Source organism: Haliaeetus leucocephalus, unplaced genomic scaffold, assembly GCF_000737465.1.
Source record: "Haliaeetus leucocephalus isolate CR32 unplaced genomic scaffold, Haliaeetus_leucocephalus-4.0 Scaffold151, whole genome shotgun sequence".
Lineage (NCBI taxonomy): Eukaryota > Metazoa > Chordata > Aves > Accipitriformes > Accipitridae > Haliaeetus > Haliaeetus leucocephalus.
The window spans coordinates 13297670-13313279 of NW_010972587.1; the positions used below are offsets into that span (position 1 = coordinate 13297670).

At 38.0% G+C, this 15610-nt stretch overlaps 1 protein-coding gene across 4 annotated transcripts in view; it reads left to right on the forward strand.

The window, feature by feature from the left end:
- Nucleotides 1-14497, forward strand: part of VEZT (vezatin, adherens junctions transmembrane protein) — a 50270-nt gene extending 35773 nt beyond the window's left edge. For all 4 annotated transcript variants that reach the window (XM_010561891.1, XM_010561892.1, XM_010561889.1 and 1 more), the window contains 6 exons: nucleotides 1660-1807; nucleotides 4898-5229; nucleotides 5849-6042; nucleotides 7839-7939; nucleotides 9138-9345; nucleotides 13287-14497. In XM_010561891.1, the coding sequence (XP_010560193.1) occupies nucleotides 1660-1807; nucleotides 4898-5229; nucleotides 5849-6042; nucleotides 7839-7939; nucleotides 9138-9345; nucleotides 13287-13861 (1558 nt within the window). In that variant the 3' untranslated portion in view covers nucleotides 13862-14497. The remainder of the gene's footprint in view (nucleotides 1-1659; nucleotides 1808-4897; nucleotides 5230-5848; nucleotides 6043-7838; nucleotides 7940-9137; nucleotides 9346-13286) is intronic.
- The last annotated feature ends 1113 nt before the right edge of the window (nucleotides 14498-15610 follow it).

Genomic DNA, 15610 nt, shown 5'->3' on the forward strand with positions numbered 1-15610 from the left:
AAACTGCTTTTTATGGTGGTCCTGCTGTTGGAAGTGTCTTCTTGCGGGCCAAGATTAACAAGGAATATAATTAGTCTCTGAGATAACTGGTCCTGAAGGCTTTTGACCTGACTTTTCAATCTCTGATGGAGTTACCATCCTCATCCCGTGTGCTCCATCTGCTGGGCATGCTGTCAGGTTAACTTGGAACAGACACAGTGTTTATGTGAGGCAGCAGCTGGTGGCAACAATATATTGTGTTTCTGGGTGATTTGCATTGCAGGTTTTTGTCTGCATTCATGCTTCTAGAGAACACTTAATAGGCTTCTTTCTTCCTGGACTTAGGGGAGAAATTAGGGAGAAATGTAGTTAATGTAGTTGTTTGTTTAGAGCTTGGACACTTAGTATTGCTGTTTCCTGGGCCACAAAAATTTTATTTTATGCAATGTGCTTCTACTCCAGTTGTAAAAATTTTTTTTGAGCAAATAATTATTACAAGTTTAATCCTATGAGTACTTAGTAGATGGAAAATTCGGGAGTGAAAGTGGGTGGAATTTGTAGCTTCCCCAGAAAACACATTAGTTGGACAGGAGACAGGTGCTTCTAATTGGCTTTATGTGCCCCAAGAGATGAGAGTGTTCAGTTTGTAAATCAATATAAATGAAAAACCATAGTTTACATTAAGGCCTTACTTTCATGAATGCTTCACAAATATTTTTTTAATGTATTTCTGTGGAACAAATGTGCTTATTACCTTAAGTTGTAGGTTTCTGTTCTAAAGCAAATTTTACTATTTTGTGACTGGGTAACTATCCAAAATGTGCAGAAATCTTGAACTGTTCCTCCTCCCCCTTCTCCAGCATGAGGTTAGCCTGAAATGAATGCTATTTCAAAATAAACACTGCCTAGGCTATGAATTATTTTTATCTGTCTTCTGGTATCAATTATATTGCTTGCTTCCTACTTTTTAAGCATTTCTGAGGACTGGAAATTACATTTTCATACTCAGAATTTAAATGTGCTGAATAGCGTTGGTAGATAACAATTTGCCACTGTTCCTGCCAAGATCATGGTGGCTTTACAGCAATGTAATCAATAAAATTAATGGTATGACAATTGGTGAGCTCCTGTTCTTCACGGTACTATCTGAAATGTCAAAGAGCAGTTATTGTAGAGATCTCTGAGCGGTCCCTCCACAGGCAGAACTCACAGGGAATTCCCATCATCCTGAGTTTGGTCTATAACATGGGCTACCTTTGAAACTTTAAATGGCATAGTTGTTCTCCTCTTTCCTCTGTTAATATATGATTTATGCTTTAAGATTGACATGAGCTACTTCCTGGGTACTTAATATTTAAAGATAAGATATTTTCCTCACTTGAAAGGGATGCAGGGATTTTTCATCAATCTGTTTTGTTTCTTTTTATGTGTTTGTATTTAGATGTAGGTGTTTTGTCAATGTCTTATCTCTCATCCTTCTAAGAGCCTTTAAAACTTGTGCTCTGAATAAGGATTGCAAAATGTTCAATTAAACAGGGTTCAGGTGGATTTGGGTGGAATGCACGTGCTTTCATACAAATTGCCAGGAACAAGAAACCTTATTAGGTGTTTTTTCCTTTTCTGTTTGTTTAATGTTTAATGCAAAAGTTGCTTTGTTAACCACCTTAACTCCAGCTAAACCTACCCTCTGAACTCCGAGAGTGACAACGTGACCAGCTACATCTGTGTAGTCCCTTTTAAAGAGCTGGGTCTGGGACTGAGTGAGGAGCAGGTCTCTGAAGAGGAGGCACACAATCTAACCGATGGCTTCAGCTTGCCTGCGCTCAAGGTAACCTCTCCTAGAAGGACCTACGCATCCACGCAGGCTCCTGGTGAAAATCTCTTCCAGTTGTCATGAAGCCCTGTGGCTTGTACATACTAGCCAGTAGTAACACGATCAGCTGAGGCGGAGATGTAATCAGTCTCATATCATGGGTTTCTACATTTATTGGCATTTAGGTGATCTCTTTTTGCATGTAGTTGAAGAGAAGTTGCACAATACAACATTAGGGTTTTTTCTGCAAATCATATACATTCAAGTCTGTGTTTTGTAATCAGCTTGATCAATCTCCTTCTTAAGCATGATTTTTGCTCTCTGATTTCACTTGATCCCAGCTGAGTAAAATAATTTCCAGATTTGTACTTACATCTTTTTTAGCTAATTTCTTGACTTGAATAAAAAGAGAGACATCAGAAGATATAAATTAGTTGTAACTGCCAAAGGGAATAGCTGCATTTAGTTACATAGAGGAGTAGAAATCATAATCTTGGACCCCTGCTGCCATGAGCCAGTGTGGTTCTTTGATCTTTGAAAAACATTTAACTGAACAGAATGACAACCATATAATGGCCTTTTTATCTATTTTGTTTTGAGATGTTAGGTATTTTTAATTTGCATGAGTCAATGTTTACAATTGGAAAGAAGATCTAATTTGAATGCAAGTCTTCTACACTCTAGTGGTTGTCTGCCAAGGCAGTTCCCTTTTAACATTATTTTTTTAATGGAAAATTCCATTATTATGTGACTTCTGTGTTTCTATGGGGTTGGTTCTTGTTGCATTTTATTAACTTAATTCCTAGACCTTGACTTCTTTTGTTCTGACAGTAAATGTTATCACTAATAGTGATTGCTAAGCTTTGAGGCTTTGTCTAATTAGTTGTAAGCTAAAAGCTACATCAGATGTAAGATTTTGGGATTTTTTCTTGCCTTTTCATTAGCTGAAGTTCTAACTGCAACCATGCAAGCCCACTTATTTACGCGCTGCTTTTTAAGCACAAGAAGCCAGTCAGAGGTGCCCAAGCTTGTAAGCTAAGTCTTTGTTTACCTGCTATTTGCAGTAATTTAACTGAAATCTGTTTTAGTTAAACTGGTTGGGATGCTTTCTGGGTACAGTTAAGCTCAAAACTAGTAAATCTCAGTTTATGTTAACTCATAACAGACAGTGATGTAGGCTGGGTGTGGTATAGTTGAACCAAGCTAAATTAACATAAATCAGTCCTAAGCAGATTCCTGCATAGATAATAAAATAGATATACTTCGATAACCTTGGGACATATTTGTGTTGTGAGCCCTGGATTTACATGCAGTCCTCTTTGGGTTTTTTTCATTTGAGAGAACTTGCCTTTATATTAAAATGGAGGTAGAATATAGATGTGTATCCAGGTTTGGTTAATAGTTTAATTTTCATTCAAGAACGTGTCTAGGCCATGTGTCTTTTGGCTACCTTGTCCTTGAACTAAACCAATTTAAAGAGTGAAAATTTTTGGCTTAAGAAAAAAATACTGATTTGAGCTGAGGAGAGCCAGTTGGATGTTTTGGGTGAAGTTTAAGTGTCAGTAAAAATCATCAGAAGTCATTGGCAGAGCAAGCTATTTGCAACCCTAATACATCTGGAATTTCCTTTTCTCTCATCATTGGGCTTTTTTTCAGGTAGGTTTTGGATTATTACTACCAATTCCTGAAGTCCACTACTTTTGTGTGCTACTCTTTCATTGCTTTTGCCTTATATGTGTGGTGGAAGGGATTGGTCATCTTTTGTGCTTATTATATCATGAGCTCTTGACTTTCTATCCAGGGCACCACGCCTTCAGGGACACTTGGGTGATTGCTGCCCATTTGTTTGCTTTTTATTTTAGCACCCAGCCAAATCACAGTCTTGCATGTGTGCTCCAAATTAATTTCATATCATACTGTTTTCTTTCTTCTTCTAACCATCTTTTGTAAATTGAGAATTATTTTTTTCTTTTGGAATGTTTTATCAGTTTGTATCCAAGTATTTTTGATACACCCTTGGGGTATATCAGGCCACATCTATCTGAAGGCATTTAATTTTTTGTGTTACTATTCTGAATGTTTTGCTCTTGATTCTTTGCACATTGGAACAAAACTGCTACTTGTCCATAGTATTATGAGTATAAAGATGTATTATTTCAAATCCTGTAGATCCAAAATCTGCAGTAAATTGTTAGTCCTAGTAGCTGAGGGGGGTGGAAAAAGGCATGATGTGTAATTACTTTGTCTTCCTCGGTCTGGAATGCTTGAGAACAGATTTCAGACTGCATCTCATAGTCACCTACAGTTGATCCCTTTCAATAAGGGCCAGTATTGCAGAGAAAAGTGTCATAACCTTTCCTTTTCATTTTAGAGATAGAAGATGCTACTGCTCTGTTATGGTCTACTAAGCCAACAGTCTTCTCTAAACTAAGAAAACAGTTCTTTTCATTTCATTGGAAGTTCTCAAGAAACTGAAATTGTGGGCTTCCTTGCTCCCAGATGGTCTGACCTCTTTTGTACCATATATAACATTGTGATTCGATTCATTTCTTACAAGCCTTTCCCTCCTTAGTGGTATTGGTGAAATTTCTCACTTTGGCTGGGGGAAAAAAAAAAAGTTAGCAGCTCAGCTTTCTTCAGATGTAGAATGTTTTTTATTGAAGGGCAGTGCAATTAGACTCATGTTTCAAGGTTGGGTGTGGGGCAATGCAATGCAGTAGTTAGTAGATCGTAGAAATGATAGCTTGGCATTATAAAGGAAAAAATGTCTTTGCTGCCACTGGAATTTTGGCTGTAGGGTATGTGGAAATGATAGCAAATCATGAAACTGCCTGCTGAGAATATGAGTTTTTAGGCCTTTGACAACCTTCTGAGCATAATTGCCTATAATATCCTTCATCAAAGAATTAGCAGTCACCTAAGGTTCACAAGATCTGAACCTCCCATGGTCTGGGATAGCCTTCAAAAACACTCAGCGGATTTTCGCAGTTTTTCAGAGTTCCTGTTGCTGGCCAAGGAATGTTTTCCCATGGTGTATCTGTACATTTACTTTGGAGGCTGGCTGTCTTGGCAGGTGCACAGAGCTAACCCTATGCTGTTTTGCAGGTCCTCTTTCAGCTCTGGGTAGGGCAGAGCTCAGAATTCTTCAGGAGGCTGGTGCTGCTCCTCTCCCCAGCCAACGCGTCCCCCAAGCCCTTGGTCTCCCCAGAACGGCTGCCTCATCATATCTTGTCTGATGTGACGCAAGGCCTACCTCATACACATGCTGCCTGCTTAGAGGAGCTTAAGCGAAGCTATGAGTTCTATCGGTACTTTGAAACTCAGCATCAGTCGGGTTTTGAACGGCCGACCAGAACAAAGCAGAAGTCAAGAGAGCTGAACAGTCTTCAGACAGCGGTACGCAGCTTGCAGCTTCATCTCAAGGCACTGCTCAATGAGTAAGTTTACACATGAATTCAGAGAATATGCCTGTAGGAAGAAGGCTTCAGACTTGAGTTCTTTGGGTTGTCAGCTTGTATCTCAGATTAAAAACAAAAAAGGCAGATACATATAGTCATTGCAATCATAGGCATATCTTCACCTAGTATGGGGTCAAAGATCCTTGGTTCAATATGGAATCCTGGTTATTCTTTAATTATCTGGTGAAAATTCAAGGCTAAGCAGTGCATTAAGATCATGCCTTGCTTTTGTCACTCCCTTGAAAAAATCTGAAAACATACTTATCTTTCATTGATTTTGCAACATACCAAATGCTTTATAAAAAGTTCAGCCTGTGGTAACTACCTAGTAAATATTTTTACAGATTCATCACTGCCTTGGTGAAATAGTTGAAATTGTCCTACTCCTTTAATCTTACATTTAAGAATTACTATAATGAATGCAGGTGAGCAATGTATCTTGATGTGGAGAAAAGGATCTGGGGCATCTCAGAGGAATTGGCTGAGTTAGACTCTTAAAACTTCAAGAAAATAACAGGATATTAAATGAAATACTTAAAGGAATGGTGAAGTCAAATATTTATTATTATTTATTTCTGTTCATCTCCTTATCACTTAGGGTAATAATTCTTGAGGACGAACTTGAAAAACTTGTTAGCACTAAGGAGACACCTGAGTTGACAACAGAAGCCCGTCACGTTCTGGAACAAAAACTAAAGTTTATTCAGCCTCATATCCAGGCAAGCAACAGCTGCTGGGAAGAAGCCATTTCTCAGGTGGAAAAAATGAGTGGAAGAAACCCAAATAAAAAAGGTAAATGTGAGAGATTAATTTAGCAACTAATGGGATACACTTTAGAGATGGAATGGTCAAATGGATAAAGATAGCATTCAGCCCATGTATCAGAATTTTAGCTGAAGAAGGTCTTACAACCGTACACTTTGAAAAACTATATGCCTATGTCAAACTGTTTCATTGTGATGACCCTGAAGCTTTTGTTTCAGCAAAAAATGTAAATGTGTTAACTCAGTCTGTCAGACCTGTGGATTCAGATGGTTACATTTCCGGGTGCAGACTGATAGTGGCTTTTTGCCTTTGGTGAATCACATGTGAAGGGGTGGGATTTTGATGAATCGTCCCTGAGATTTTCATTTATTTACTGCTTAAAAATTACATAGTTAATGGAAATGACAATGTTGTTGTCATGTAACTTTCTTAACAATGACATTTCCTGGAACATTTTAAATTTTAGAGGATGTATTCAGCATATAATACCCGTTTACCTGCTCTCTCAGAGAGAGTAAGCTAATCTTCTGTGTGCTTAAAAGTCATATTGAGCAGCATATCCCAACATTTTGCCTTATGTCCCTCACCTTAGTGACCTGTACTGCCCATGCTGTTCTCCTTGTGAATCACAACTAGCTTAAATAATGGTAGTGAACTTAGGCTCTCCTGACATGGAGATGAGCCTATAATTTCTGATATTTCTTTTTTCCAGGAGCTTTTTTACTGTCCTAGGAAGGCACAGCCCAGCATCTGAAAAATGCTGGTAATGGAGACTGCATTAGGAAAATTATGACTTGGGTTATCAGCAAGTTACCTACAGAAGTTTAAATTTGGAGTGAGCTAAGCTCTTAATGATATATTGGTGGGATATCCAGTAGATGGATGAATATTGCTGTAGGCCTAGAGGGATACACGCTGACCTTGTTCATGCTTACATCAGAACTGGGAGCACTGGGAGAGGCCTAAGGCAGGCTCTGTGCAGGTCCAGACATGGTATAACAAAATCTGTGTGTCCTTTGCCTGAAAGTCTAGTCTTACAACTTCCCTCTCAGTGCTGCATAAAACAATCTATGAGGATATTAGATGTAGCATGATACATTTGCATCTGCCAGCCTGTTGTGTTTTGTTGATGCCCTCTACAATCAGCAGTTCCGCTGATCTTTTTTTTACCCTTTCCTTAAATCTTCTTTTTAGACTGCATGCCATAGTATTTTTAGTTATTTTAGTTTTATTTTTACTTTGCGTAAAAATTTCACAGCAGGCACTTTTATTATAACTTGCTTCCTTTTAAAGTTCAGTACAAAAATAACCTAGTGTGTGATCTAAAAGAGAGGGATTGCGTGGGAAATAAAAAATAAAAAAATCCTTCACTTTCACTTTTGCCCAGTGACTTTTCTGGAAATGTGCTGGGGTTGAATCTCTATTTTGCAACACGTTTACTGAATTTGAAGTTGATTTGCCTATAATTTTACTATTTTACTTCTCTTTTTAAACTTGGATACCAAGTCTCTTTTCTGGTTTTACCAATTTTTCTTGCCATCTGCAGGTTTTCAAAGTCTATAAGAATGTTGAGATTTGTTAGTTGAAGTATTTAAAGATGAGTTTCATCAGATCCAGCTTATATCAAAATAGCAAAGTTATTTAAGTGCTCCTCTCTAACACAGTGTTTCAATGTATTCTAAACAGTCTTCTTACCAGTTTTTTTCGTTTGTGCCCATCCCGCCTAATGACAATGCCTGGACCATGCCTGTGTGAGTCAAAAACATCACTCAACACTCAATCTTTTTCTTTTTTTTAATCCCTTTTCTTCTTTCCCCCTAAAGGCAAACTTGAAGTTTCCTGTGACAACCTACAGCGTACTACATTACCTGTAAGACAGCCAGCCATATTCATAGAAAACAAAGATCCAATCCCTGAAGAGCAGGTAAAAAAAAAAATAGGACCATTTAAAATAATAATTGGGGCTTGTTTGCTGTATCCATTCCTTTTCCAGTTGCTTGTGCAGTGACCTTCTTGTCTTGCCAAGACAGATCAAGTAGGTAGCCAGTGCCATTTTGTAATTGGACTTACAGAAAAAAATTATATATATTCCTTTTGCTGTTCCATGGGGAGGTATTCCCCATCCTGGAAAAAAGAGCACTAGCATTCACTTCTTCTCATATATATCATTAGAAATAAGTGACAAGAGAAGAGCAGCAACACATGCCAGAGTAATATAGAAAAAAATATGAATTGCTAAAAGGCGGTATATAAAATAAAATAGAGTCCTACTTGCTTATTGTTAGATGAACCGACACAGCTGCAAAAGTGACAAGCTCCAGAACAAACCAGCCTGTCTTCACTTTGAGTAATCTCTGCATTTTTGGATACCTAAAACAGACTGTGACACTGTACAGTTTTGTGTTGTTTGGGGAACTCGTGTGTGATGGTTGGGCTGTCTTGAACAGAGGCTGGCCTCCTCCATCCCAGAACTGAGTGGCAGATGCATTCTGAAAGCAGATTGAACACCCATGCTCTGCTCTGTCCCTCCCTCACCTTCTCCCAAACCTACCCCACATGTATTCTCTCTAGATTTTTTTTCCATATCAAAAAGCTGGGACTAATAACTTTACTGGCTAGCTGTTATAACATAAATGGAGCTCTGTTTTTTCATGCTTGTAAGTCAATGTAGTTAAAATTGGAGGACGAGTTTGCTATTCTGCACATCCTCTTAATAAGGATTTACATAAGTTAAATTAGGAAGATGCCTGACTGAGGAAGAATTGCTTACAGTGTAAATAAATAAATAAAAAAGAAATGGGCATTGCTTATTTCCACCTGTAATTATGGGGAAATGGACTTCCATTTTCAAGGCATATCACTTGATCATACTTGTGTATGAAAGTAAATCTTAGGTGGCTGCAGTAATGTTAAATTCCAATGAGTAGACTCGCTCCAAAATTATACAAACATAACTGAGAGCAGTGTCAGATCCACTGGCTCTGCTCAAACAGGACTCCATCCTATTACTGTGTTTGGCTTGTGTTGTGATCACTTGATAGTGCATCAGATTGTAGGACGGGGTCTACACTGACAGTGAAGATCAAAATGTTTTTTCTTTCTTTCTTTCTTTTTTTCTTTAGGAGTTGGAAGCATATGTTGATTATTCAGATACAGAGAATGAATACAAAAGGGAAGATTTTTACTGCTTTTCCCAGGAAGAAAGAGAAAGACAAGAACGAGAGAGACAGGAATCTAAGAGGGTGTTACAAGAATTAAAATCTGTACTGGGATTTAAAGCTTCAGAAATAGAAAGACAGAAATGGAAACAGCTGCTATTCAGCGACCATGGTAAGCATTGCTTTTGAAAATTAATTCCTTTCTAAGAAAGGGTAGGTGTCTGTCTGCCATCAACTTCTGACTGTTAGAATTCACACAGTGCTTAGCTGTAGTACTGTCTTTGATAGAGCCGTGTGGCCTTAGTTTGCTTTTCCATCTCTTTATATTACTTGTAGCAATCATTTTACTATATATTGAAAAGAACTCAGAGAAATGGGAATTTGGCTGTAAACAAAATACTGAGCCTAAAGTATTAAACACACAAAATATTAAGACAGCATAAAGAGAACTGTCAGGCTATAAACCACGCAAACGGAACTGACTTTCTTTCATAGCTTTCCAGTAAATATGTATTTTAATCAGAGTGCATAAATAAATTACTTTTCAGAGTTTAAAGAAACCATCAGAAATTATCCCAGACTTACAAAAATATATAGGTTAAAGTGAAGAGTGAGACTTTGAAATATTAAAGGCTCATAAAAGAGTAAGAATAGCTTTTTTTTCCATGAAGACTGAGTATACAGAATATGTTTAAAAAAAAAAAAAAAAACAAAACCAAAACTAACAAGAAGAGTTCTTCCAAACTAGCCTTTACTAACTCTGAGGACTGCTGGGTAGCTCCATCCACTTGCACTTGAAGGCAGGAATATGAAAATTTGTCTTGCCTCAACAAGACAGACTGTCTGTCTTCCAGGATAAGATTGGATACAACTTGATTCCTTTCACTGCTTGAGCTGTTTGATTTATTATCTTTAAAACTGGCAGTAGTTTGTCTTCCTTTTTCCCTTCTTTTTCCCACTTCCATTCCTTCCTCTTAAAGACAGTTTAAGAAAAGCCCTCAAAAAAATTTCATGTTCTATGTTATGAAAAACAACCCTGAAGTCCGGCAACATATCCAAGGATTTTGCCTGTGCCGGTCTACCAGAAAAAAAGACCATGGATTGCGTCTTTCAAAAATTTAGTGGGAACACACAGTAACAGACCATACCTATTTATGCAATGGTTTCTTTTGACATCAAACCCACAAAAATATCTGTTCTTCACAACTTTCTTCTTTATGTCCATTTAGCTACAACTATGGTAAAAGAAATCACTTGGCCATTGGTATTGACTTCTCTTCTAGCTGACTTAAAAAAACCTAGGACATCAGATTGCATCAGAGTCTGCTTAAGAGTGGGATTTCTGTGTTATCCTTCTGGCATTAGACATGACACCACACAACTCTTCACGTAAATCTCTTCAAGTCTTCCTTTCCTCCCTGTTGAAGGGAGAGGGCAGGAATCCTACCTCCAGTTCAGGTCTTGACAGATCTAGTGACTGCTGCAGAAAGAGTTCTTGTCAGGAGAGCTTGCATAGGAAATTTCCTTATCTAGGTTAGCAGCTGATACCTGTCCACATCAGTATATCCTCAGGCTGTTTGTGGCCATAGCTGGGAAGAGCCAGCTGGCTCCTGTAGTCTTCAGTAAGTGTTCACCTGAAAGCCTTTGTGGCTCGTGTTGGTTCTTTTCTTTCCATGTATAGATACTACATTGCTTTAGGATTAGAGATTCAACGGTGGGGAGGGAGGAAAGTGTGATTTCCTCCAGCTGCCTAGAACCAATCATTGACTACTTCCATCCTGTACAAGACTGGAAAACTGGAGGGTGGTTCATGAAAGTAATTAATATTGTCTCCTTTTGGCTCACAGACTGTGTTGGTCTACTCTGAAAGACTGATGTGAACAGCAGACATAACATCTTCTACTGGTTTTTAAGGAATTTCTTCATTATTTCTTCAAAAGAAACACAAGTCAGTTAAATATGACATAATGGGCCCTGGCATATTACTGCTGCAGACTTTAATTTATCCATACTTGTGAGTCATTCCTTAAAGAAACATTTTTGTGAGCTGTGCTTTCCACATTTGTGGCTTGCTTTATCTTGAAGATTTAAACCCAGAAATGTTCACATTCTTTTCTCCATTGGCCCAAGCCAATGGATGGCCATGATACTACACTTTTGCATAGCCCTCTGAAATCTTGCTTTTACATGACGATCGTATTCCAGAAATCCTAACTTGTGATTACTGTGAAAAAAGATCCTGAAATATTCAAAGGCTTTAATCTGTTAGTCAAGGCACCCAGCAAGCCATTCTGATTTGTTAGGGTTTTTGGTTTGTTGAAGGAGGGGCTGGTGAGGGTTTCCACATAAAAGAGGTCAGCTCCAAACAAGTTGATGTGTCTAAAGAACACAGCATGAAGTCAACTGGAAATGATAGGTTGGATTCCAGAAGAAAAACATCATCTTAGCAGGGCACCAGACTAAACTAATTTGCCCAGGCCCCGCACCGTGGTAATACTGCTTACAGCCTGGGCAGTAGGTTATTTATGGGAGTGTAGGTGAGCTTATATTTTTGGTCCTTTGGCCAGTAAAATGGATGTGCTTTTGAAGGGGTCTGTGAAGTTGTTAGTGGCTTCATTTTCATTTGTCAAACATTGTAAAACAACTTTGTTCTGGTGCAAAATCACTTCTAGCCTTTCCCCTAACCTCTCCTCCCCAAAAAGTTTATTCTGTCAGTGGTTCCTTTGTACCCAGCTGTTTCCCCTTCTCCCACCTTGTCCATATGATAGTTCTTACACAGCTGTTTCTCAGATTTGGAAAGCTACACTCTGAGAATTGACGAATTCCACCTTGCTTACTAACTAATCAACTCAGCAAATTGGCCAGCTACCAATCTGAAGTACCTATTATTTTTCAAGAAATTTTGGCTTTGGAAGTATTCTTTGGAGGAAGTAGGCAATAAGTTTGCTCCCAAATGATAAGATTATTGTGCATATTCCTGCCTCTTGAAGCAAACGGGCAGAAATAAGCAGCAGCATGTTTTTTATGAGATGGGGAAAGAACTACCCCGTTAACAGTTGAGATGAGTCTGGTGCAGTGCTCCTTTGATATATAAGGTTTTAAAACAAACAATACAATGCAAATTTGAAGCCATAGTCTTTCACTGTGCTAATGACAATAATTATCAATGTGACAACCATAATGATGCACCTGCCATCAGCTAGCTAAAGTAAATATTACTGAAATAGGATGCGATGGAAAAATCCTAATATCGTACATTTTGTTTCCCGTGAAAAGTTTGTGTATTTCCCAGAGTTATTTTCATCTCTGCTTACAGGGGTAAAGTCAGAATGGAATTAGAAAGGGAAATGCTACTTGGGAATCTGCTGTTGCCGCTCTCATTTATGTTCGTGCTGCTACTCTAATGGAGCTGCTGCAGTTTAGGGAATCTGTTACTTGGAAATGGACATTGTATCGTTTTCTTAAAAAGAAAGACGTCTGTTCTTCAAGAAGTGATTGTACCAAGTTATACTAACCCTTAACACTGGGAGGAGAGACTTCCTGGCAAGCATCCCGTTGCTGGCAATGGGACTCGCTGCTGCTACTAACTTCAAGAGAGGCTAAATTAAACCACACTTTATTTGTGAGGACACCTTACCTGACTGTATGAATACGTGTTGTATTTATATGTTGTGGTGTATGAGATCAACTATTGCCTATAAGGACTTTTTCATGTACCAGCTATCTTTATTGGATTAGGTAAACTGTTACTTAAAACGAAGACAGTTCAAATCTGTATACAGTGCAGTAATTTTACTTGGTTTTTACTTTAACATTGAATGCATCATCTGTGTTTGATGCTGGTTTTAAACGTCATCAGTTTCGTGCTGTCTCTTTATGTCACAGATTTTAAAGAGTAGTTACAAGTAGCTATCACATTTCACTTGAGCTTTGTGATTAGAAAACACTTTTATTTTAAGTTTTGTTTGATTGTGGGTTTTGTTTCTGTTGTTTTGGGGTTTTTTTTAAGCCATTTTGACCCTTAGAATCTTGCATCTTTTCAGACACAAAAAAATTATTTATATATAGCAGCTTGCTTTTAGTTATCATTTAATTTTTTTCCCCCTTTTTAAGCTGCAGTGAAACCCTTGTCTCCTGTAGAACCGCTGAAGCTACTAAATAATTTGGAATCACATATGAATTCAGACACAGAAAAGCAGGACTGCAGCCAAAGTTGTGATAAATCTGAAGAAAAAGACTCTAATCCAAAAGTGAACGCTGCTGATAAAAGCAGGACAGAATATTTGTATGAAGATCCTGAGATGGGGGAAAACAAAGACAGTACTGCTGATGAAGGTATTTCTACAGGGGCTGAAGAAGGAATGTGTTATCAGCATGAAGGGGAAGTTGAAGAACTCAAGCCGAGCAATAAGGATGGAATAGAGGTTTCACAGTCTCCCACTAAGGATGCATTACATGCAAAAATCAAGCATAGGCTGGCCCAGCTCCACATATCAACAGATTTAAACTTCACATCTGGTCTGGCTGCACAAGTTGCTGCCAGGTCTTTAACTTTTACTACAATGCAAGAAGAGACTTTTGGAGAGGAGGAGGAGGAGGAGGAGGAAGAGAAGACACAGGAACATGAAGGCCTTGTGGAGGACTGTGATAATGAAGATAGAGGCTCTGAAAGTGAAGGGAAAGTGTAAGTCTGAGCTGAACTTTGTTAAACCAACAGCAGGCAATTTGATGGAAAAAAAACTAAGGTGGGAGTTTGAAGATGAGAATACTGGATGGAAAAAAAAGGAGATCTAAATATAATACATCTTGTTTCCTAAGTCTGATACACTAAATAGGACTTCTAGGTATATTGAAAATTTGCAAGTAAGAGAAGTTTAGGCTGCATCCAAGAAATAGTTGGCTGTTCCCTTTTTAAGATCCTAGTGGTGGATTTTAGAATTTACCTTTGTGTTTTCTGTTTTATTTATTTATATTACAAGGTATTGTGGGTTTTTGTTTCTAAAAAGAAGGAAAAACAATGTCTTGAATTACAACAGACTGGTTTTTTGCTCTCTGATTCTGTTATCATGGTATCAACATTTGTTCCAACAGAAAAGCCGGGACATTTCTTTTGGAAGAACCTGAACTGTTCCCTGTGATCTTCCCCCACCACTTTCGTTTCACTTCTTCTGTCTGCAGTGTGTTGGCTAAGCCACCGTAGGCATTTGTGATTCTGTGGCTAGTGATGTGGCTCCCAACTGAAATGTAGAATTTTAAATAAAAACTTGAAAGAGCTAGTATTTGATGTGTCCTGGGGTATGGGGCTGAAATAGTATAAAGTTAGTCATGCTTCATATTCAAGTTTATTTAGAATTTTATGAAGGGTTAATAAATGATTTCTAGATGTTGTAATTCATGTTACAGAAATGTGTAGTATATGTTAGGGAGGGTTATAAGCACATTGGTAGAAAGTACTATAGACAGCTAGAAGCTATCTGTTGGATTGATAATAGATGAGAAGTAAATACCTATTTATTAAAACAGCTATTAATTATTTGTTAACCTTTTGTAAAGTGAACCTTAATATAATTGTTTGATTTGATATAATGATTGATTGTACATTTTTGTTTATGTCCTGAAGTAATTTTCTTAAAGCAAAATTATCTGAGTGCTTAACAACATACAGTATTTTGTTTAAACAGCATACTTGCTTTTCCTTCATGTTCTTTCATTTTTCCTTAGATCACAACTATATCCTGTGTGATTAAGAATCCATGAGAGAACAACAATTGTGTATTTTCTAAGGTGTATCTTGTAATTTAGTTGACACTGAAGTCTGGATGTTCAGTATGAAGTTATGTGGGTTGTTTTTTTCTCTGTGGTGGTGTTACGAGGAGCAGCAAACTGATGGTTACCTCACAGAGAAGCTGGTTAATGGCTCCACTGCCTTCTCTTCCTTTTGCCCTCTGAAACAAAATGAAGCAAAGGTCTCATGTCTCTAATAGCAAGAGAGCTGCCTCTTTGTATGGAATAGTCTGCTTGGGCCCAGATATATTTCCAGTCACAAAACACCTCATCAGTTACTTAGGGTATTTGTTGTCTCTTGCCGATTCTATAGAATAAAGGGTTTTTTAGATGCAAGTGGTTCGGAGCAGTATCGTTCCTAGGATGCTGTTGTGGGAAGTGGGGAAGCTAACGAAGGTCAGCAGGTTAGGGTGGAACTCTTGAGCATATGTCAGAAAATGAGTGCTTTCTTCCAACCTCCCTCTCTTCTACTAGTGATTTCGTATGAATGCAGTTAAATATGTGGATTTTTTCACAGACCATAAAGAGGTAAATACCAATTGATAAGAGAATGGAGTATGTGACTTACGCTGTTCTTTTATGATATAATGCCTGTCTTCTCCCTCACACGCAGATTTTGGGAAGATAATGTTTTACCATTCTTCATTAACCAG